We start from the raw sequence: 25,311 nt of genomic DNA, 5'->3' as shown, positions 1-25,311 counted from the left end.
GGAGTTATTGCCTTAAACCAGGGCTGATGCTTGCACAAGGAAGCGATTGCCTGCCATGTATGAAAACAGGAATAATGTTGTTACAAGAATGCTTGTAAATATTGTAGTCACTGGCTTTTGTGTGGGTTACATCAAGATTGTATTCAAACACTGACAGGTTAATTACATGTTTCAAAGCTTGTTTACTGTGATCTGAGAGGAAAGTGTTATTAAAGAAGTGTTCAGCATCTAACAGTGCTTTTTTTCTCTTTCTTCTCCCTTCCCAATGTTTTCTCTAGCTGATTACTCCGCATGCCATCCGTGTACAGACGCCTCCCCGACATATCCCAGGGGTTGTAGAAGTTACATTGTCTTACAAGTCTAAGCAGTTTTGCAAGGGAACGCCTGGAAGATTCATTTACACAGGTATGGATGCTTTAGATGAAAGGAGGAGAAATAGGGCAGGCAATACATCACACTTATTAAGGCTTCTGCTTTCGTCATTAAAAGCTGTGCTGTATCTTATTGTTTTGGCTGAGGATGTCAGTGAAGGGACCAGTTTGAGGTTGGAGTCAGAACTGGGTAACTGTAGGGATGAATCTGAAAACACCAGTGTGGGATTTTTGTTTGGCTGGTTGATCTCACAATGGGACATCTCTTTACCCAGGAGGGGAGAGGAAGGAGGGAAACAGATACTGCAGTACTTAAACAAACAGGGGAAGAGTGCAAGCACAAGGAGCCAGACACACAAAGCTGCCCCGAGAAGGATCCTGCTAAACATCTCCGTCTCAGTTCTCCAGCAAGTCTTGCAAGGGTTCAAAGCAGCAGCCTGTTTGCCAGCCCATCTCACCATAACTCACTTTTCTCTGACTTCCAGGGAGCCCAAGTAGCTCTCAGCCCAGCCAGTGCTGCAGACACAGCGACTTGCAGGTGCTTTGGGGGGGTCTCCACACTGGAGACCACTAAGTAGAGTGATTTGGCCTCAAGAATTACTAACAAAAAAACCACACTGGGACTTTGCAGGTGCTGTCAGTGTCAAACCATTCTCAGTAGTTATAAGAATGGCCTGGGAAATAAATCAAGTAGCAGCTTAACTTTTTAGAAGGGATGTGTGTCATTGATTCCTTGGAATGTGTGTGTGCTGCAGGAATTAACAACTTTGCCCTGGTTTTGATGTGCTTTTAATGCACTTGTTCACATCTACAGCCAGGACTATGCTGGAACTGTTTGCCTGAACTGTGGTTCAGCACAACCCAGTGCAATTCATTTCCTCATCCTTGATTGCCCCTGGAACTTTAAGATATATCATAAATACTTGTGACTGAGGCATTCTGAATTCCACTGGGCACATACATTGCTCCAGCTCTCAATGTACACCCAGGGACTTGAGGCAGAGGAGAGAATTCTGTGCTCCAGCTGGGCAGGAAAGCTCTTATTTGAATTTTGTTAACACTAAGGAAGTTGAACAAAGGTGCCTTATAAAGCTTTCTTTTTTTTTTTTTTTTTCAAATACCCTCTCTCCCAGTTGGGATTATGCACTGGGTTTCTTTACACTGGCTCTTACAATGTTCACATGTTGCCCTGCTGGCCGAGCAGCAGGCACTTGTGGAGGCTTTGTGTGTTTATTTGTGAGCATTATGATTTCAGCAATGTGTGGGAAGTCCATATACTGGATGATAACTCACCATATCAGAAAAGTTATTTAGAGTTTGAATGTGTTGGAACAAAAGGAAAAGCAAAGGTCAGATTGATGGCTAGTGCAAATTGATGGTGTGAACCATCACTGGAGTGGGTTGCCCAGAGCTTTAGACTGTTTGAGATGAATCCTTTCCCTCCTCTCTTTCTTGCAGGAAGTTGTGCTGTCCTGCTTGTTGTCACCTCACTGGGGTGGCTGCCCCTGGGGCTGGTGAAATGGCAGGTGTGAATGTGGAAGGAAGAAAAAAGGGGGAAACCTGCTCTCCTTAACTTTGCAAAGAAATTTTTGATGACTTCTTTAAGTGTAAAAATGGCTTGAACCCATTTTGGGGTTGCTTTTCAGATCATCATTAATTAGCTTTTCCAGTAAAAAGGAGGGCAGCAATTTAGCTTGTCTGCCCAGAAGCAGATGGCTGAATGTGGAAATAAAGTGTCCCAGTAGGGTGAGTGTTTCCATGTATGCATTTTCAGGTTGGTGTTTAAAACACAGTATTTTTCATTCAATAAATGGAAGTTATGAAGTACTAAATAATAATGATAAAAAATTATAAAATCAAAGGTGAGCCAGTCCATGGACAATTCTCTCATTTATGCAGTTACTTACAGAGTTACAATAGATACAGTAAAGCTGTTGTGACTGAAATCCTACCTCACACAATTTGCATTTTCCTTTTAGAGCCAGCCTGAACTTAAATGTAGCTTTTTAAAAAGGACTAAATGAAACTAAGATAAAAACAGTTAATGCATCCTGACCTTCAGAAGTGCCTTCCAGCCCTTTAAACAAAATGCAGGTTCAGTACACGCCTGCCGATTAGTTTTAGTTAATTGAAAATTATAGGATTGACCCAAGAGGAAAATTTTGTTTGCACTCCAATCACTTTTACAAATTAAGGAAAATTACCACAATTTTGTTTAGCTAAGGTTTCACACTGAGTTCACGAAATTAGCTCAGCCATCCCAACAAAGTCAGCACTTTGTTAGTGAGCACTAGAAAAAAACTAATAGTCTATGGTGTGTACAAACGAAGCATAGAAAAAGCTATGATGCTTTAGAGAACTAGGCCAAGTGGTTTTAATTAGGATTATTGGTTCATTGTAAGTTTTGAAGAACAATCAAACTAGCAGATTAGCTGTTTCTTTTAAAGCTAGAATTTCTTGTCATTCATTTTTCCCATGAGAACTTGTTTTAACTCCCACATAGCACTATTTTTTTTTCCTTTTTTTTTTTTTTCCTACTTTTTTTTTTAACAAGGCCTGCAGGAAATGCACCAATTGGAAGTTGGGATACAGTAACATTCCCCAGCATCACTCCAGCCGATGGGAGTTTTTCACAATGTTCTTCAGTGAACTCAGTGTTCTGGAACATATTACAAAACCACAGAGGCCAAATGTTTTCTCAGAGGAGTTTGGCCTCTGTTTTTGGCCGAAAACATTTCAGCATCACTTGCTGCTTATTTACCCTGCTATTAAGAACAAGAAAAGGGGAGAGCAGAAAAAGGAGGGGGGGGAAAAGCAAAAGAGAGTGTCAGAGAGAGAGAGAACAAGACCTGGGGTTTGTGGGCGGTGCAGGAGTTGATCAAGCGTAGTTTCCTTTCTGGTGAGAATGTCCCTGCTCGTTAATGGTCCCATTTTGTGGTCAGGTCTCATTTAGAAGAAATTATTTTTAATCAGTGTTCAACAAAATATCCCCTCAAGCCACCTGGTTGTAAACTGTTTTTTTCTTACTGTTAAGTAGTTAAGTTCTCAGAAGAAAATACCCAGTGACCCATTAATTTTAGCCTTTTTTTCCTCTTTAACTGCAAATAACTTAGTAACATGATCTCTAAGCAGTCCATGTGCCATCTAGAAATCAAGGTCACATATATACGGAGAAATCCTGGCTTTTGTGAGTATTTCTGAAAGAAATAAACCAGTGTCAACCCCATGCTTACAAGAAAACATCAGTTTTTTATTTTCCATCTGCAGAGCGAGCCATTAGCATGCACTTAGAGAGCAATTATTTCTTCGATTTTAAGCTTTGACATTCCTGAGAGAACATTATTAGAAATACAGAAGTCTGAACACACTTTGAATGTGTGTTCATTTTGGAATAATATTAAACGTCCATATTGCACATAGAAATACCCAAACTTGCTGTGGCACTCTTCATCTCTAAGTTTCTTCTGGTATTGGAGAGCATTGGATGAATTAAGCTTTGTGTCACAACTTGGAAGTCAGGTATGTATCACTAGCATTATTTTAGGACTGGAGAAACTGAGATAAAGGCAGAGATTGGAGCTACAAATCCATAGGTAGCAAGGTGTCTCAGGGCGCCTTGATATATATATGGTTGAATTAAATTGGAGAATTGTCACAAATTTGTGATATGCAGATAGGCCTTTGAGATTTTCTTTGGGTTTGTTTTAATTTAAAAAAAATGGATGTACCATGGACAACATGAATTTCACAGATGACTTTTGCAGTGGTACTAAACTGCAAGATCTGAGTGGGGCTGCACGACTGTAAGTGAGATGAGAATTTATCTCACTGCATATTGGAAAGGACATCTGGAGGGTCCATAAAAATGCATTATGCTCTGTCTTCTACCACCTGCTCAGTTTAAGATTTTGTGCTTTTGTTCCCAAAGCCGAGCAAAAGACTTCATAGGGGCCAGAAGTACAGAGCTGTGTCACTGAGGTTGTGTGCATCACAGGTTAATTCAGATTCTTGGCTGAGCAGTACCTCAAACACTGCTCCTCGTTTTGGAAGTAGGTTACGTGGTTGGATACAGGTTGGAATTTAGGGACCATTTTAATTTGCATTAGGCTTGCAGGGAGGCTGTGGGCTGAACCCTTTGTGTGCTCACAGGGCACCAAGAGGAACAGGCAAGCCCCCCGTGGGCCATTTGGGGTTTGTTACGAGCTGTGGGGTGGGATGTGTCTTCAGAAGTGCTGCTAATGGGAATGGCTGGCTGGAGGGTGAGTGTGGGCACACAGGGCTTGTTGTGCACTGGGAATAACCCGGATGCTGAGCCTTGATCCTCCAGGATAACTGTGACAAAGGCTGAGTAGGACAGAGTGGACACTGCCTGGGCTGACCAGCGTTTGTGTTATGCCACTGGGCCACTGTGTGTGGGGAGATGTGGAAATCCTGGTGCTGTGAAGGTCAGGATATTCACAGAATTTCTGGGAAACTGCGTCTGTCTCTGAAATGTCACAGGGCTTCTCAGGGAACTTTTCACTCCCCTATTTGCTACAAAGAAGAAATAGCCTCATGTGGAAAAATCTTCTGAAAAACATTTGAGTCTGTGTACAAACAGGAAGGGCCTTGCAGATCACAGATGATTTCCAAAAGTCTCTGTTTTAGGTGACTTCATTTTCAGATTTTTAATTTTAGGTAGTTTTATTTACAGAAGCACAGGAGTAGTTGTCTTCTGAGAATCATTTTCTTTTCATTTTTTTAAGTCAAATACCTTCAAGAGTAAGAGACTGAAAACTACCTGTCACCATCTCAAACTTCAATCCATGGTCCTGGAAGCAGAGGTTGGAGTCATGTACAGAGATCTGGTTAGAATTGGAACCACTTAAAAACTGATCTTGAGCCCCTTAAGTTTCCAGCCTGGTAAACTTCAGCGATTTCCTTTGCTAGGAAAATTTCCTCTTTTCAAGAAAGCACCAATAACTATGCAAAGTTCAAAAGATACATAATCAATGAAACAATCAGTTTTCAGAATGGAGAGTTCTGGAGTTTGTAGACTAAAAAAAAACAATTTAAAAAAGAAAAAAAAGGAAGGAAAAAGAAGTGGTGATAAGAGATTGGCTGTCAGAGGTTCCTGTAGCCTCAGTGGAGCCTTTCTTGATCCCTGTAGACTGGAGTTTGACCCTTACACCATCTAACCTTGGCCATAGCTGTGTGGCTGTTAGTTCCTGAGAAATGTTAAAACCTAGTGGCAGTTATTCTCAAAATCAGTAATCCACAACCTCATTAGTTTTACAATGCCTCATTCATGTGTGTTTATTATTAAATCATGAGCACTTCAATAACTGATTAGTATAAATCAGGAGAGAAGGCCACCATCAACAGAACAATAAAAATAAAAGAAAAAATCCAGCATCTCTGATGCTGTATCAGGTTTTATACTGATGTGTTTATAAAATTCTTCACCCTCAAAGATATGAGGATCATTAAGCTGAAATGAAATACAGAGCACATCACTTCTCCAGAAGAGTGACCACCTATGAGATCTGATAGCTAGCAAATGAATGCTGTTCGTTTTTAACAGCAGTTTTTATCTGCCTTTCACTAGTAAATATTAATAGCAGTGGCAGAATAAAAAGTATCAAATGTCTTGAAGTTAAATAGTCACAAGGTGCTCCAGAACAGAACAAAATCCTTCAAAACAAAGAAATATATAAAGTTTAAAATAAGAGCTGTTCATTCTTGAAAGCAGAAGAGCCTTGTGCTGCAGGTTACCCTGGGCTTTGGATGCTCCATAGAAAACCTGTTCTTGATCTCAGAGAGGATCAGGGGAGGAGAGATAGCAAATCCTTACTCTAGAGCTCAATCAAGTAAGGATGAATGAAATCAAGCCTTTTTAAATGTAAACTTTTACTGGGGAATTTAAGTAATGTCTCTGGAAACAAGCAAAAAAAAATCCTTGGAACAACTGTTTTAAAAATATCCTAATGCAGATTTCACTGGGTTCCCCCTTTATCTCACTGTGCCAAGTGTTCCTTCCCTGGTGGACCTTGCCATGGGGACTCCAGAGGTGTTTGCCACAGTCACTGAAGAACTCATGGCACTACTGCTGTGTCCAGGAAACTGCAGGGAAAACAAGGCTGGGATTGGTGCAGGCTCTCCCTCCAAACCCCCTCATCAGTGATGTGATCTGAGTGTTAGCTGCCCTTGAGGAGAAAAGTTGCTCTCAGGAAATCTCTGTTTGAGTTTAAGCTTGAACCTGGCCCTTTGTGTGTTCCAGTCAGTCACCTGCCCTTCCTGGAAACTTTTAGGGGAAAAACAAAAGGCTGCAATTGTTTTGGAACAAGATTTTCTAGATGAAATAAGTTCAGTTTTCATCATTTTGGTGGTGGTTTGGGGGGTTAATGTTGTTACCAAAATATTTGTTTTGAAGCTTGTAAGGACATGCCCAGTGGAGTGAAATATAGATGGTTATCAGGGTGGAATATTAAGAATATTAGGGTGGTTGGTTTGGTTTGCAGAAAGTCAGGGAAGGAAGCTGGGAGGAATCCTAATTGATTGCAGGGAGGAGATGGTGGAGGTAAACTGGAAAATCCCTAGTCTATGCTAATAGGAACACAGAACCCTCATATGTCTGGCATTTCTTAAATGCTGGTAGCACCATAGCACACTGCAAAAAACAATTACTAAAAGTGTGCAGGGTACCTGTTGGACAGCTTCAAAATGAAAGCAATTACAGCAACCGTCGGAATAAAGCTGGCTGGGAAGGAAACATATTATTTTGCATATTTTATGTATACACTTTCCAAGAAATATGACCTTTATTTTCTAGTTAGAGGGAAGTGCAATCAGGCTCTACACAGCAAAGGGTAGCTGGATCATTAAAAAGAATATTTTCTCTGATATTAGAAGTCTAAATGGGCACTAGTCCTTATTCACAACCTTGGCTGTTTCTGTCTGCCCTGAGTTAATAAGTGATAAGGCCAAAAGAGAAATAAATCACTGATGTCTCTGTCCAAAGAAAACGTATTGACTACAGCCAAGCAAATAACAGCCCATAACCAATGGTCCCATTCATCATTCATGTAATAGGGATATAAAGTATTTTCTACCTATGAAACCACGGAGTAGGAGAAAGCCTGATAAGCCCCCAATCTAAACTATGAGATTTGATTATTAAAGGACATGAACTGTTTGTCACATACCTTTAATCTTTAAGATGTGTTGCCATTTCTGAACTATAAATTTGTGGTAAAGGATTAGAAAGCTATTAACAATAAAGGTATAAAATAGACTTTATAAGGATTCCTGCAATTGTCATGCAACCTCGTAGACCCTTGGAACCTTAACCTATTGAATATGATATAACGTTGTTATCTGACCTTCAGAGCCAATAAACCATTTTTTTGCTTTTCAAGTTCCAGACTTCATGATAAATTAACCCTCTGGATTCACAAAATAAGCCTTGTAAATTCTTTTCTTTATCCCCACCCCAGTACCTTTAAATTTTCATACCCTTGCTTCAAAACTCTTATTCCAGACTGAAATTGTTAATCTTTTTTTATTCTCCTTTTAGCTCATGTCACTTGATGAGATATTATTCCCTCTTTAAAAAAAAAACGGCCAATAAAACAGGGAGCTGAGATGAATTTCTAAAAAGTCTGCATTGTACTTTTGTTTCTACAGGGGGCTTCACTGCCTTGTTTCTTAATGTGTGTGTGTCCAGGTTAGACAAACACCACAGAAATGGGCAGTTTAGAGTGGCAGCAGAGGCTGTACTGATCACTTTAATGCATTTTGATGCTGTGCCCTACGAAGAGGGACAAGGCACTGTCTGTTTGCTGGTCCAGAAAGCAGAATCCCCGACTACTTGTTGCCACTGACACGTTTAATAGACTGGGAATTCTGGCTTCCTCGTGGAGATGTATGTACCTAACTCATCCTTCCTGCTCTTCTTGTGGGGTGCAGCATGCTTTGGTTTCTGCTGGAAGGGTGAGCAGGATTTGCTGTGGTTGAAGAGTGGCCAAGCCATGGCCAGGCTCTCAGAGGTGCCCATGGCACACTGGCTCTGGAGAGGGAGGCAGGACCTGAATTTAGTGCACAGCTGCCTGAGGCACATTCTCACACAGCACAGCCTGCCAAATAGTCTCCTTAAGATGTGCTTAATTCTTTGAGGTGCTCATTAGTGAGGGCCCATTTTGCTGAGGCATTTTGTTTCACAAGTGCCCAGCTCTGGGATGTGCAGCATCGTTCCCCAGAGGCAGGACTTGGGCAGCCTCGTTCCTTGTGCTTGTACCAGCATCCCTACACAGCCAGTAGTGCTTATCTAGCCTGGTTAGAGCTTCTGACAGCAGTGACTACGGAGAAGATGTGTCTCAATATTGCCCATGTCCACAGATTCAGGCTTTTTTTGTTAATATATAGATAAAAGGAAAATCTTGTACTTGTAGCCTTTCATCTCAGTGGATGCAAGAGCAATTTATTGCATGGAGTGTGAAGTTCTTTGTACTTTTCTGCTATCTGGCAAGAACTCACACAGACTCTTCTGCTTAGTTATGAAGATATCAAGTGCATAAGTGATGTGGTCTGCCCTGGTGACTGGATAGAGATGCTGGAAACAGTTTAATCACAGTTTGACAAAGCTCAATCCTGGCAGCTTCTCAGGCTGGCCCAAAACTCTGCAGAGTTGCCTCCTGGCACAGGTTACAGCGTCCATCCTTACTTTATTTAAAGTTATTTTGAGTACTTTTGTATGAAACTTTGCAGTGCAGATGTGCCCTGTAGGCTGCAGAGCTGCTGTGTTGGTGACACCACAGGAGCCAACTCGGAAAGGAGTTATAACCATGGTGTTTTAAATGATGTGAGACATGTGGCAGTGAGCCACATTTATTTCATGATAATGGCTGGCTAATGTCTTCGAGAAAGCAGAATTTCCTTGAAGATTCAATCTGCACAAAAGTTTCAGCAATCTCAACAAGCTTCCCCAGGACCTCCTGGCAGGTCACTGTCATCACCCAGCTGCAGCTGTTGCTAAGGGAAAACATTGTGGTGCTAATACTGCTTTTTGTTTTTTAATTAAAAAAAAAAAATCTCAAGCTTGATTGTTTAAAGTCTGTATATAACTGCATAACCTTCACTGAAAGGAGTTTTGCCATTGGATCTTGCCCCTAGTCTGTCGTGAGCAGTTAATTAAGAAGTACAAAACCATCATGAGTTAATCCTGCCAAGCCAAGCATATGCAGATGTTTTATTCCACAAGGTAGGACAGAAGTTGTTTGATATATTAGAACACCAACGTGTTAGCATGATGTAAATTAGGCTGTGCTTTTGCAGCTATTCTGCATGAACTTCTTTCATTCCACACCAAACTTAGACTGCAAAGGACCAGGGAGTTCATGGCAGTTTACACTAGAGATAGGTGTGAGCCATCCAGGCAGTATCACAATAAAGAGCCTGGATTTGGACAGTTGCCCTTGAAGAGCTGCAGTTTGGCACTGTTTGCCCTAAGGTATTTGCATGGCCATACCCATTGTTATTTCATCTCTCAGTGTCTTCTTTAACTTCTGTCCTCTCCCTTCCTTCCCAAAAATGATTTTTCTTCTTTTTCCTGTTGCCATAAATTGTGGTTAACCTCTTTGCTTGAAGAGTTGTGGACTCAAACTGCTGTTGGATAGCACCAGGTGTCAGCATTGGTGGTTAAAAAGAGGAAAGCCCACACCCAGCAGACAGAGAGTTAATAAAAACCATCCAAATCACACACAAACACAAACCTAAAACAACCCAACCAAAAAAACACAGAGAGAAACCCTACACAAGCAACTAAATATGGTATTTTTTTAAGACCCCGTGGGACAGAAAATGCACATGGCATTTAAAATGTTGTAACAGCCATCCAGTAAAAATACACATTTGTTAAAACAGAAACTGGTGCCAGACTCCCCATTTTAAATCTGAAAATTACAGGGCAAAACTGGAATACTTATCAATAATTGTGAAATTTGATGTTCCTTTTTAGTACTGCAGCATCTTCAGGGTGGGTTTTATCCCTTTTCAACATGATGAGGCCCTCTTTTACCTTATAAAAATGTACTGAACCCTTTGGAGCTCTGGGCTGATACTCCCTGGACTGTCTTAGATATCATCTTAGATGTGGGGGAATCATCAGGAAACTTCTCTCTGTCCTCTGCCTGCACATGGGCTCTGAACAAGTGCTCCAATAAGCACATGTTTGGCTGAAGCTGGATGAGGAGCATTTCACCCTCAGTGCCCCACGTGCCAGGTGCTGTATAGGAAAGTTACTATTACCCCAAATGCTGCAAACCCTGATAGTTTCTGAAATACATCTACTTATTGTCGCCTTTTTCTTTCGTTCTGCTTTTTTTCTCCTAACTTATACCCAATTCCCAGCTTTCAGTGGGATACTTTCCATAGAAGACTACAGCTCATCAAATAAAAATACGTAGTTTGTGTGCTCAGGCAGTCCCAGCAGCGAGCTTATACTTGTAAAAATGAAAAGCAAGATTTTGCTGCCAGAAGTAACCATGAGTTCATGCTGAAAGGCCACTTCTACTAGGGAAATTATTTTTCCAAATGTAGATTTCTGATTATTTTCACCACTCCAAAAAGAATTCTCCCTAAAGTTCACATGCATGTTGTGCACAGCTACTAGAAATAGTCATTACATTGCTGTTCCAAAAAAAACAGATCTTCAACTGGCCATCATACTGGAAAACAATAGTATATTTTTCTACAGGTTTTTAATTTTGAAGTACTTTTTGTTCCCTTAAATCTTGCATTGAGCTGTGCCTGTCAGTTGTTCAAAAGGATGAGACTGAGGCATGCCTCACCTATTTGCCTGAGATTGGATTTTCCCTGGGTGTTTCTGTCAGCTCAGGGGCTGTTATTGATAGAGGAGCTCTCTGGGCAGTGCACAGGTCTGGCTGGCCAGAGATAGGAACAAGAACCTGCACCAGGTATCTTTTGTTCTAGAATGAAGGATTTAGTTCAAATTTCCCAAAGACAAGGCCAGTCTGCACATCCTTTCTTCACCAAAACTGTTCATCCTTGCATCGCTTGCAAGTTCTGTTAAAAAGACAAATGAACCTCCTTTAAATTGGGGCCTAAGGGAAAGGATGGAAATGACCCCCCTCTCCTCTCCAATTTCCCCCATTAGACTTTTTTTCACAGATGTTCATGCTGATTAGAGCTGGGAAATAAGGGTATTTCTGTGGACCATGAATATTCATTTGTTTTTTGGCAATGAATTTCCTTCAGTTTCCCTGTAGTGTTTTGCTCCCCGTGAATGTTTGAACAAGTGAGTGTGGTGAAACAATCCCTCCTGAGAAAAACTCAGGAGTGTGCTGTGGAAAGTGAATTTTCCATGGTGTATATGTCTTTGTCTGGACAAAAGGAAGTAAAACTCAGTGTTGGTAAGAAATAGAACTCAAAATCAGCAAAGACGCAGGTGAGGTGATGCCCTTGCTGAACAAATGCTATAAATGGAGAATTTAAACAAAAAATTTGTAACAATCCACTCTGCAATTATCTATCTACAAGGATAAGGTTGGTCAGAAAAACTATTTGACAAATATTTTAATTTAGCAGAATAATTGGAGAAAAATATCTCTTTGGAGAGTTACTGCCTGGAAATAGTTTGTTGTGAATTATTTGCCCCACTGTAGTCCTGATGCCCAGATCCAAAGAAACTGCTGGACTTGCTCCTTGAGGGCTCTGTGATGCCTAATTAGACCAAGTGGATATCAGCAGAAAACTGTACAAATTATAGCAGAAAATCCTAGGGATTTTTTTATTTTTGCTTTTAAAAATTTTAAAGTGTTATAAAACATTGAATGGAGATTACTGTACCTCCTACTGCTCGATCTTGTAATCGTGCAGTAAATGTGAGGATAGACATTGCAGCTGAAGCATAGGGAAGAGCCAGGGTCCTGCACTGCAGTCCGTGAGCAGCCAGGCCAGGCAGACTGCATGCAGGAATTTGGCAGAATTCCTCCAGCTTCGGTGAGAATCTGCATTTTCCTTTCAAATTGTACCATTTCGGTACTTGGGATCACCCCAAATTGTCATTATTTTCAGTGTAGCAACTTAATACTTACCCAGCGTGTTCTGTGGAATAATGTACACAATTTTACAATAACTATGTAATTAACTCACTTTGCTACTCCCCTCTCCAGGGAAACTCATGCTTCTATTAATGCTATTAGGAAGGTCCTATGCACAGAACAAAGAAAGTGGTGCAGCAGATGAGTTAACATGATTTGATTTGCAGATGCTTTAAACACTTAGCAGGAGACAGCTACGGAAGCTAATTAAATCACTCTAAGGTGCACAGGATTATCTGCTTTGTAAGAAACAATTTCAGTGAATTATGGTCGCCCTTTAGCTGAGGGGAAGTAAAAAGCATATTTGTTTGGAATTAAATTTCCCACGCAAAGTGCCCATCAGACCTCTCCTTCCCTGTATTTCTAAAATAGTCTTCTTTTGCAGCCAGTATTTTCTAGGAACTTGGATTTTCATTTTGTAAGCGTGGTGCTGCTTCCAACTTTCTTACGTAAAAATTTTCCTACTTAGCTATTGATTAGGATCTGCCTTTAAGCAGTGTCTGGAGTAAAAAATTGTGTTGGTACATTCACTACCTCTCAGATACTGCATCTTATTTAGTGTACCGGAATTCCCAGTTTAAAGTAATCACAAAATTTATGGAGAAACGGATAAAAAAGGTTGTAAAATATCGATTTGGGGAAAATAATAACACAACTCATCTATAATAAGAAGAAAAATGAAGCAATAATTCAGGTGTATTGAACGGGTTGCTGCTGGAAGTATTGATCTGGTGCTTTAGTGTGCAACATCGCACCTAACACTGCAATGAAAGAACAGCCCTGCATTCCCCTGCTCATTATTTCCCAGACACTATTGCCTTGTTACACAGGTCCCACAGAGCCTGGAGTGCCAGCAGGGAAAGAGAGGAACCCCCCAAATAACCACAAACCTATAATATCTTAATGTCACAGCAGCCCCCTGGAACAACACGCAGACATTGTGCTCCCGTGCTCCTTTTCAGGCGACCCTGGAGTTTGGCTTTGCTTGTTTTGCTCTTTGCTGTGTCTCATATTGCCCATGGGCTGTATAAATGGTTCCTCTGTGCTGCCTCTTGATAGCACATAATCAGCAATGGTGTCATTGAGGAAACATGCTTCCCTTAAATATTGACTTTCAGGATCCTCGTATAAAAATTCCCAGTCTTGTTGCAGCGTTTCCTTACTGTGGTAATAAGCAAAAGTTGAAAATAGGACAGCAAAGGTCAGTGGAATTTTAAAATAAGCACCCCGACATTTCCACAGCATTAAACTCCATCATGCAACATTGCATTTCTGTTTATCTGCTGACATCTGCAAAGGTACCACACTTGATTGTTTGGCATAAATAATTTAGCAGTGAGAGTTTTATAATGAGCACACGTAAGATTTACCTATGTGAAAACAAAGAAATAATTAAGGAGAAATTGTGTGAGGTAAAAAGCCAGTGCCCTCCTGTAAGAGCATTTTGGCTCTTGTGAAGGCAAAGGTGCATCCTGCTCTGTGAGGAAGCTGTGCTGTATGTGCTGCAAACTTACTGCATCCCATGATCTTTATCTAGAAGTAGGAGCCAGACCAGATGAGCAAGTTCTGAACAGATCAGGCTTCCTGCAAATTTCAGCCAACATTGATCTGGAGGATTTGCTCTGGATCCTCAGTGTTGTGGGGCTCCCAAGGTTTGTCCTTTTTTCCCCCCCTTTAATCCATACAGAGAGGGGGTCAGAGTGAGGCAGACACTTCTGCTCAAGGAATGGGGGGAAGGGAGGAAAAATGAAAGGAAGAAAATAATCTGTGGCTGATGCAGAGGCCAAAGGAAATTGCTTTCTGTGAACTGCAGGGCCCTGCAGTAAGAGTTGACCCGTCGATAGAGAAGCAGCAGGGGTTGCAGTGGCCGTGGTGCCTCTCCAGAGTTCTCCCTCCATCCCTGTGTGCTTTCCCTGCCCAAGGAGGGCTGAGGGATGTGCTGTGGCCGCAGCCCTGGCAGGTTTCAGATCCTTTCATTTGCATGCTCGCAGGCCTATGCTGGCTCAGGAAGCAGAAAACGTGCAATTGTTTTTGTAACCTAAATAACATTTCTAGTTTAGAAGCCCCAGGGGAAAAATCCTTGTCAGGCTGGCAGGCTGAGCTGGCATGATGATAAATGACTGAGGTGTGTGTTCTGACTCTGCGGGGACACGTGGGGTGAAGAAAACCCTCTTCTCTTGCACTCTTTGCATCTCCAGTCAGGAAGGGACTATTGCAATCTGCAACTATTCCATGCTGTTGCCTCTGGAAAGAGGTAGGACCAGGTCTTTCCATTCACTGGAAGAATTATATTCTTGTGAGTTAAGTTGTTGGGGCTGTGCCTTAAAGCATCTTTTTGAGGCACTGGCAATGCCTGTGGGGTTTTTCTGCCTTTGGTGATTCCAGCCATAGGACAGACGGAAAATGTGTGTTAGATCTAACACAGGAAACAACCATGGCATGGGGTGTCAGCAAAGCAGTTGAACTGTTTCATCAGCTCACATGTGTGTTTTTAGAAAACAGTTTGAGGTTTACGGTTATTGGCCAATGAAAGTTTTCTTGCAGAAAAAAAATTCCTAGGGATTTGTAATAAAGTCTAAAGCTGCATGAAATTCATCACCGATATTTTCTCAAATTTCTACAGTAATTCCCTAATAACTTTTGTCCCTTTAGATTTCACAAATTTGATAATTTGAATTCTTATGGAAGATGGGTTTTTTCCCCCCTGAAGTGCTACTTACAGTGCCAGAATTTTTTTTCTTAGGGAATTGATTTTTTCACATAGACTCTCATAATGAAAATTCCTTTTTCACTAAAATTCATTAAATATGTGTCTCTTTTGTTTATTTCCTACCTTTTTTCCATAAGGTTTGCATATTTTTAGATATTTTAAAGAAAACTGATAAAGGCTTCATATTTACATATATTACTACCTAATTTTCACTGTATTTTTTGTTTAAAAAGGTATAAATCAATTGATATCCTTTAAGATTCAAGAGCATCCTTACATAGAAGCATCCAAACAACTTGGAAGTCAAGGAAGCTTTAGGTTACTCAGGTGCTCGATTAAGTTAGGAATCTAATTGTCAACCACTGCACATTTTCACGGGGCTATTCTAAGATTCACAATACCTTCAGTCCTTACATTACGTCTTGACTGCCTGACTAGTGGATTTTCCATCTTGTGTTTTAATCTCCAGCACCCCATCTCATAGCTGTGCTGGCCAAGAGGTTTGATTGGACTTGGGTCACCTCCCTGTTCATCCTGAGCTAATCCCACTCCCTTCTCTGCTGGCAGCACTGGCAGGATCCCCTCTTAACCTTTGCTCGGTGCTGCCCTTACCTACTCCAGAGCATCTTCCCTCTAAAAACCTCTCTTGGACCATTGCTGCTGAAGGAAATCTGGGTCACCTTTAATATGATTTAAGGTCCTAATATGTGTAAAGTAGTTGTAGGTGTGGGTAGTGTGGGTAAAGCCACACACAGATTTGAGCCCCGTGTACCTCTTGGGCAAAATCAATATTATCTCTGTCTTCTCTTGGCTTTCATTTCTGCTCTTGTTTTGTTAGTTCAGTGTAAGTATTTATCCAGGCCTTTGTAACATGGTCTGAGCAGGGCTCCTTTGCACAGCACTCGGGCAGCTGCTGGTGCCTTCTGAGGGAGCAGGATTTTATGTACGCAGTGTTTGCTTGTTAGAGGCTTTCCTGGAACACGTGTCTGCAGCCTGAGTTCTTCTAAGCTCCAGTCTGGTAAAACAGAGGGGAGAAAGGCTAGAGCAGGTATTATCTTGTTAAATTGCTCAGAGCTTATTTAGATAAAGAATCACTCATTGCTTTTCTTAGTACATTGTACAGCTGCTTTTTTTTTTTTCCTCAGTCATCTTTTTTGCATTTTGTACTTTGTTATTCTGATGATGCTGAAAGACAAAGAAATAAGCTCCTCTCCCTAATTCGCTCCCTAATTCACTCCAAAGAACGTACCATCTCTTTCTATTTCTTGTTAAAACCCAATTGTGTGCAATTTGTAGGAAATTGAAACCACATTTTTCACTTAACTTTCCAAAATTAAAATTTATGAGGAAAAAGAAGCAATAAAGCAGTTACAATCTGGTCATCTATTATTATCTCTGTGGTTGGAGTAGTTCCACATTTGAAGAAAGTGACACCAAAAGTTTATCAAGCCTGTATGTATCAGTAATTTCACTTCTCTTATTATTTCAAACCACAAGAACTGCTGAAGTTAGTATTATGCACTTGGAAATTATTTTGGTGAAAAAAGACTTGGGTGATCTATGAAAACAAAGCTTTTCTTCTAACTGAGAAACACAGAGCAATATTCATCTTCCTTGCTCATTCATTTTAGAATATTGAGGTTAAAATAAATTTAACAAATTGTGCTCCTTAAGCTGATTTAACAGAACTTGTTGTGAAAAAGCTTAATTTTTCTCTAGATCTATTTCTATGTATGTGTTTCCCATTATTCTTCTGCTTTTGCTTTTGCATTTCCCCTCTGCTCTGAGAACAATGGGAATGACAGTCCAACGCCAGGAATCCCGACTCCTCCAGCTCTAGAATGTTAGTGGCACTTGCTTTAGTTTTCTCATTTTGCCTTTTTTGTCTCTGAATTAAAATCAAGCCAAATGATGGATGCCCATTACAATCAATTGTTTCAGACAAGCCACCAAAAGTATTGTAGGATTCATTTACATTTAATCAAATTACACTTTATTTGCAATTCAGGGAAATGAGAACTCTGCAGTAAATCAAATATTTCCTCTCCAAGGGCCCCATTCAGCAGAAAATATCCACAATCTTCCAAGCTGGTGCCTCAATGTATGTAGCAAATCTTCCAGTGGGAGGAGAGCTTGTGCCAACAAACCATCTATTGCAGTCTCTTTTCAATATTTTTAGGGTTGTGGACACGTAAATATTTTCCACTGCAAATGCAGACGTTTGAACAATGAATTGTGCAGTGGCTTTAAACCAGCTGACAACAGACTTGCACCTCTCTCAGTTCCGTTTCATGGGCCACCAAGAAACAGTTGCAGGACTTCTGGGGTCCTGGAGTTTTGTACACCACAGGTTGGAAAATATTGCTTTTCCTCTGTGCAACCTGTTAGGAAATGGGAAGTTAATGACGGTCCCTGAATGTCATTTTGGGGGGGGGGTGAATCTTACATGTCTCCAAAAGCTTTCATGATGACTGGGAATAAATTAAGAATACAAATACATTAAAAAAAAAAAACTTCAAATAGAATAAATTCTACTTGAAGGCAATAGTACAGGGATGGGCAGATACTAATTTTTACTCATTAGTGCCTTTTGAAGTTGAAACGCTTTATGTGCTTGGAATGGGAGGTTATCATTGACTCACATCTCCTTTCCTCTGCAGTTTACTACTAAAAATTATGCCCAACAGGCGACTCTTTTACCCTTGCCCAGCACAGCACAGAGAAAGAAATCTTGAATTTTGTTCCTTGTGATTATTTACAGATTTAGTTCACTAAAACTTGGCTGATTGCAGCACCTCAATGTCTCCTGATGCTATCAGACTGTTCAAACTGCAGGTCCAAGCACTGGTGAGCAGCAGGTTTTCTTCCAGTGGCAGAAAACCCTGTTTTGAGTCTCAGACTTCCTTTGTAATTTTGACCCTGTTACTTAAAGTCAGAATTTTAATTGCATTTAGAGTCCTGAAAGTTCATTTAGGTGCCTGCTGGGATTTTTAAATAGGCATAGGTACCTAAATTTTACGGTTTTGTGGCTGTTTGTTCCCCAGCTCTGAAACTGAGAAATAATTCAGGACTGCTATAAATTACAGGGAATGTATGATGCCAAATAATGTGGAAAGAGCTCTTAGGCAAAAACCACTGCATAGGTTCACAACAAAAAGGGTGACTTCATTCTTGCTGCTGGAAATACATCTTCTTTGCTGGGGAAATGTCCTGAAACTTAAGGTCTCCACAGCCATAATCTGATTAAAGTACAGAGCTAAAAAAATTCTGACCAGATCATGTAATGTGTTCTTTAATCCGGTGAGATTTGAAAGCCTAAGAAATAATAAATAATGATTTGCATGCTTAGTAGTTGAATGTGATAAAAGTCAACCCTGAGTACTTTTTCAAGAGTACTTGAAACCAAATTCTGCCATCTGACACTTATGCCAGAGTTCAGTGGGTCAGTTTAGCTCATGGTGAATGGTGCCTGTAGAATAATATGGGATTTCACAGTATAAAAGCTTTAAAACAGAGTTGGATTAGTCCCACCTCTCCCTTTCCAATTATTTAATTTCAGAATATTTGAATGTTAAGAAGAAGTATTTTTTTTCTAGTTTTGTTCAAGGTGCCCAGGAGATGGTGTATTTAGTTTCCTTTTATTTGTGTTTCAGTACTTCATGTTTTACTTTATACTTGTGATAAACTACTGCAGTAGTAGTTTTTGAAGGGCGCTCTGTTGTGCTGCTGGTGTGGGGGGAATTGCAGAAGGAAAGGGAACAAAAGGAAATGACAGGTAGAGCAGGTGAATCCCAGGGGAATTTTTTTGCTTTTCTTTTGCTCATTCACTTTTGTTTTGTGCAACAAGCAAAGTTTGGAAGAAAAAGGTGACATTGCATTTCCCTTTGCTATTTCGAGAAAGCCTCAACCAGTTTGTGTGTCCTAGACTTAAATATCATTGCTGTGTCTCCTCCAGCTTTGGCTTTGGTGAGCAAGGATCCATCTGCTCCAGCAAGATGCACAGAACCTTGTCAGTGTCCATTTGTTACTCAGTCAGCTGCAACTGAGATTTATTTCAATAACTGCTTTTACCACTGAATGTGTATCATGCTCAGGTAGGGAGGAGACCACACAGAACGTAGAAATCAAAGCCAAGAGAGTGAGAAAACCCCACTGGTGGGATTCTTCTCACACCTCTAAGGTGTGGTCAGCCCCCTGGCCGTGCCCAGCTGCCCATGGACATACATGGGCTGTCCAGCATCAACACAGGGCTTGCAGTGCAAAACCAGGGTGATTTTCTCTGAAGCCCAAGATATTGGACATTTTTGCAGTCCCATCCCTTTCCCTGTGTGCACCTCCATGAGGGAAGGTGTGCTGACAGAGAGGACGGGCTTGGCATGCACAGGGGCCATGTTGTAGGAGGGAAAATCTTCCCTGGACCTGAGATACACTGCCCAGGAGAGCAGGAATCGGAGATGCCCCAGGGCAGTTGTGATGGAGCTGGTTTGCAGCAGGAGCATCAGTGCATCCTCTGTGCCCACTAATTAACTGTGGCAGCCAGGTGCTTAATCCTTCACACACCCAGGACCTCCGTGGGTTTGTCTGTTTAAGCTCACTCTTGCATAGTGCTGATGGACCCAGAAGTGTATTTATATCATTGCTTACTGCCTGGAAAGCTGCAAATCAGTTCCTGATAAATATGCCACTTCCAGCGAGATTAATGCTAAATTCCTCCTTTTAGAGCAGCAATTTGCAAATTGCTAAATTAGATTTTAGCATTCGAATACTCTTTTTTCATGTCACACTTGCAGCATCTTTGTTTTTATCACCTGATGATACTGTTTGTGTCGGTATTGAACTTTGAGGCATATTAATACAATACACATAGATTTTGGTGGCAATTTTTTATGACAACAGTTCTTATGAAATCTACTAGGAAAAAAAAATGTGTGCAGAATAATGTAATCCATTACAGTGGAGTTTGCTTTTGTTTTGAATTGGATGGAAAGCAGGTATTTGTTTTATACAAGACAAAATGGCAATACTATGCCACTTGGAAGGTATTTTATTGATAACTTCAGAGCTGAGATCTGAATTTTCCTACAGGCTGCCAATAATATCTAGAAAATTAGGAAATAAGTACAAGTGCATGATTTTAAACCTATGTGATGGTATCTGGTTATCCATCATAACTTTACATCTTTCACTCTATTTACTGATCATTTCAAAATCTTTAATCTGTTTATTCCACCTCTGTGTTAATTAGGGAAATTTTAATATTTCCAATTTAGGAAAAAATAATCCAATAACACTTAAAATATTTTTTTAGTCCTGTTAAAAGGAAGGTGGTTAGTTCTGGTGAGCCCTGCTGGAGTGCAGAAAGGTTTCACCCACCCCAGAACAGTGTTAGTTGAGCACAGGGATGTGGTTACTGCTCTGGGGTGCCATCAACCAGCTCAGACGTTTTGATGCGTATCCCAAACTTCAGTGACCACCGAACCAAAGTTCATTCCTGCTGTAAATGAAATATTGGGAGTGTTTCATAGCAGGACAGTGAGTTTCAGGCTGGTTCCTCACTTCCTTGCCTTTACAGCTTCTTTTTGAGATATCAGCTTTGTAGGCAAATGGATGTAACCTTGGATAGTTCAATTTCCACACTCACTTTCACTGGTTTACCGAGTGCATTCTAGATGGTAAATTGTGAGGGTGGAAGAGAGGCAGGATGAGAAGGGAGGGATAGAAGCAATTATTTTTGCTTCCTCTTCCCTTCTGCCTGGAAGGCTCTGGATTCCAGACCAGTGATCTCTCTGTAGGCACGTTCGAGGATACTTAGCTCGTGTTTGGGGACAGAGCTGCGGGATTTGGTGATCCCTCTGTAACTGACCAGCAAGGTGATCTAATGCCAATAATTTAGCAAAAGCCAGCTCAGCCCCAGAGCTCTCATTTTGTCAGGAGCACCAGCCCCTGACAGTGTTTGCTCATCACCTCCAGCACATCCCCTCCTTTGCTGAGCCTCAGGCAGGCAGGGACCCGGCAGAGCTGTCCATGGGGCACTAATGGTTTGAGGGTGTGAAGATGGTTAACTGAGCTGTGCATTCAATTAAGATGAGTTTCTCAGTTAACAGGCACCCTGGGAAGAAATGAGTTACTTTCATTTCTGGGATTATGAGCACTTAATGGAGAAGACATTTCAGAATTCTGCCTGTGCTGCATGAGATAACCCTAAAATGCAGCACGGATTTTCAGCTTACTCCTCTAGCAAAAAAAAAAATAGCAACAAAACCTTGCCAGGTGAGAAGGAGAAATTGATGCTCGTGTGAGTTCTCTTAGAGTCAGGCTCATGGAGCTAAATGTAAAGTGGCATTGCATGCAAAGTTGGATTTTACTTTATGCTTTTCTTAAGGACTATCCCTTTGCTTGTGACTTGCCTATTTAAAATTATAATTCAAAAATGTAACTTAAATAATATTTATGATATTCTTTCTGTAAGACTTACAATGTGCGCGGAATATCTGAAAGATGGATGGCTCTGACTAGAGCTGGAGGCTTGGCCATCTGATGTGTATAGGCAGAAGACTAGCTAAACTTCAGCCAGTGTCAGTGTAGTTTCAGAAAATTTGCCAGAATGGTTCTGCTTTTAACTGGTTCAGGATCTTGGACAAAGTAAATTTAGGATGAGTTTGTGCTGAACCTAAATGAATAATAAGCACATTCAGGAGAAAAAAGGAAAACATAAATATTTCACACCAGTTTTGCACTGACATTGCTGAGAAATGGGGAGGAGGTTTGTGGGGATGATGCTTTGGTTTTGGGACTTCCCTTTGTATTGCAGCTTCCATGAAGAATAGGTGGTATCTTTTCTTGGGTACAATCAGTACAGTAAGAAATAACTTGGAAATTTTATTTGCCCCTTCTGATAGGAAAAGGAGAGGATATTTTGCTTCCAGTCCTGTATTGGTCAGGATCCTTGCAGTCACTTCAGAGGGAGGAGGGAAATGAATAAGAATTATCCTTCTGAGCCTACTGTACCTTGGTCTTTGGTAGATGCTTCATGCCATATTACTCCTTGCTTGTTTACTGACCTCCTCAGCAACTCACCTTGGTTAATGAATTAGTTTCGGTTAAATTACTTTCACATTTGGATAATTTTATTTTTACCAGCACCCAGTACTCCATTTGATTAAATTAAATCAAGCATGTAGTCAATCACCTTTCTGCCAAGAAAAGAGACAAAAGAATAAGAAAAGTCATTGCTGTGGTTTTCCATAATTTATAAGTTACCTAGGAAAGGAATTGAGGGGGTGTTAGTTTGGTCCTGGGGTAGGGCTGGTTGGTGCATGTAAGGCAAAAGCAATGCTGCATCTTTAAACAAGCTTAGGTTTCTTTAACTACTGAGCCTAACTCTGAGATCTCCCCTGCTGTGAGCCATAAGTTGCTTGTAGGCTTGTTCTAGAGAGTAATAAGTATTGTTGTTTAGCAATTGTGTTGTTGAAATTCAGCTCCACTATGTCTGACAGTATTTATCTAAAATACTTTCCCTGGTGCGTGCTCAAGTTCCAGTAAACCGTGTCTTATTGTGCGACCTTTTCATTTTCCAGTGAAAAGGGATCAGCTCGTCAGATAAAAGCTACAAGCTGAAGTACAGGAAAAATGCGTGCTCAGAAAATCCGAGCATGATTGAAAACAAGATGTGTTAAATCAATGCAGTTTATCGCCTGCCTATTCCTGGCAATTGCTGTTCTAAGCTCATTCTGAGCACACACTAGATGATAAAAGTATAGTGTCACAGTGCTCACTGGGGTGTGAGGGCAGGGAACATGTTTATCAGACAGGCTGGTATGATTTTTTTTTTTTTTTTTTACCCTTGATAACAGTTATTGTCAAAATTTTTGCAGAAAAAAACCCCCAAAGCCTGAACAATTATGGAAGCAGGTAGATACATCTGCTGCTGAAGTCAGAGACTATTGAAAGCTCTCAAATTATACATTTTTATTTAAATGTACAAACTAGAAAACAACAAACTCAATTGTTTTAATTTTAAACAATTTGCTGCATCATCCAGGGTATAGCCAAAATGGTCCTTTTTCTTTTGGGTGAAGCCTCACTGCAATTTCATGTAGACAAGTCAAAGCTAATATTTAGAAATAAAGGTGTTTGGAAACTATTATTTTCCCAAGGGATTTAAAATTAGTTATGGAGAGGGATTAAAGACCTAAATTAAACCTCACAGCAGGTCAGCCCTTTCCACGAGCACCACACCTATAATATTCATTACAGCTAGGCATAATTCATCTTGTTTTTATGATTCAGCTCTACTTGTATTTCCCTGTGAATCTCATTTTCAGAGATTTTGGATGTGAGCACTGGTGTTTTTCCAATTTTCTCTCTTGAAGATTCTTTTTTGCTCTGACCATAGTGCGCTTGCATGTCAGAAGTCTGCAATTCTGAGAAACAGCCAAATTTAGGCTAAGATGCTTCTGATAGAAATTCACACAGGACACCGAGTTTTTCATTTATGCATCCCCTGGTGATAATTATTTTTTTTAATAATCTGAAGAGATGATGAGAAATAACAAGGTTAACAGTGTGAGAGGCATTATTCAAAAGGAAGTATTTCTGCATACCAACAAGTTTCAGCAGTGATTTTCAATACTGTCTACCTCAAAGGAGTTTGTGAAAGGTGAAAAAAGGAAAAAACTTCCTGTATGTTATCCAAAATTATCCCTATGACAATTTTAAAGATGTCTGCACCTACATTGTGGAATTTGTGAAGTGCATGCAAAGGGAAAAAATGTTGAAAATATGCAGAATACAGAATGAAAGAAAAGGTTACATGAGGTGACTGTTTAGCATCTCCCACACTCTGTATGGTACATCTCTGCATCTGTTCCTGAGCCAACAGTTTAAAAATAAATGCAGTGTCTTTATTTTTAAAATGTTTTAAAGCAGGTCTAAATATAGATCTTATAACTAACCTTATGCAGCCATTATTTTAAATCTTGGCTTGGATGCATTTCTGTGCTTGTGTTTATGTGTGCACATATATATATTTATTTATTTGAATGAAGGGACAACCCATTGAGAACCAGCCATTTTCAGTAAATTTTTTGCTGCATGCTCACATGCACTGCCAGAATATGTCTGAAAAACTGAAAAATATTCAGATGTAAATGCTGTTCTTCCCCTTTTTATAATGACTGCCAAAGATGCATCAATTAACCTGGACGGCCAGACGAAGTAACCAACATGCATTAATTTCCCTCTGGCCCTCTGTATGCACATCCCCAGTGAATTCTACCAGCCTGTTGTGAAATTGGGATGTTTAAATTCCAGTGCCTGAAACTGGACTCTGTTTCAGACTCCCTTAAGGCCAAATCTTCCCCATTAGACAAGAGGTCAGCGCAGTCAGAGGAAGAAGAAACTGTGAAGCTCACAAATTGTTTGACTTTTTTTTTTCCCCCAAGCCAGGTTGCTAAGAGTGAACTTTCAGAGTTGATGTGTTTGGAGAAAGCAACACATGATTCCCGCTAGGCAGATCTCATAATTGCATTCTGTAACTTCCATAAAAAATTGGGGCTCAACACCTGCATTCCTTGCATCTTCAGCACCTCCATCTCTGGCTGCAGACAGTGAGCTGGGTTGGAAGGGAATTGCTCCTCTGATTCTAAGTTGCAGGAAAAAAATTGTTTTCAGGAAGAAAATATCACGCTGTCTATCATGTTTGTAATAACACTGATGAACACAGTGGAGCTGCCTCAAACACTGGCCTATTGCATCTTTAGTTCAAGTAAAGAGCAGTCACTAGGGAAACTCGGGAGATCTCTATCTTCAGTTTATCACTTGACTCACCTCTGCATTTTCCTCGCTGCTTGGTGCGTGCACGTGGTGTCTGTTGGGGCATTACATGGCAATAAAATGTAGGAATTACATTTTGGATAACTCTATTTCTAATTTTCAAAAAATGACATAATGCCACGGTTTGATTTTAGAAGTGGAAACTCAGTGCACAGGGGCATGTTTAAGTACCAAGACCAGAAAACCAAGGAAATTCTGGGTTAGCACTGGAAGAGCCTTTCTAGCCCAGACCTTTCTGTGCAGGCTCTCGCTGTCCCACCCACTTCCGTTTTCCATTGCTTGTGGGAATAAACACTCC

The 25,311-nt window shown here is 40.6% G+C and overlaps 1 protein-coding gene across 9 annotated transcripts in view; it reads left to right on the top strand.

Moving 5' to 3' along the window:
• LOC121657806 (transcription factor COE1) overlaps positions 1 to 25,311 on the top strand; it is a 270,761-nt gene that overhangs the window by 208,627 nt on the left and 36,823 nt on the right. For all 9 annotated transcript variants that reach the window (XM_042013919.1, XM_042013922.1, XM_042013918.1 and 6 more), the window contains exon 10: positions 279 to 405. In XM_042013919.1, the coding sequence (XP_041869853.1) occupies positions 279 to 405 (127 nt within the window). The remainder of the gene's footprint in view (positions 1 to 278; positions 406 to 25,311) is intronic.

The sequence above is a fragment of the Corvus kubaryi genome, unplaced genomic scaffold (assembly GCF_017639235.1).
Source record: "Corvus kubaryi isolate FWS band 111438036 unplaced genomic scaffold, C.kubaryi_AGA036_p1.0 split1-37374, whole genome shotgun sequence".
Classification (NCBI taxonomy): Eukaryota; Metazoa; Chordata; class Aves; order Passeriformes; family Corvidae; genus Corvus; species Corvus kubaryi.
Note: the sequence above shows the minus strand (reverse complement) of the source record. Positions and strands in the feature narration are given on the sequence as shown.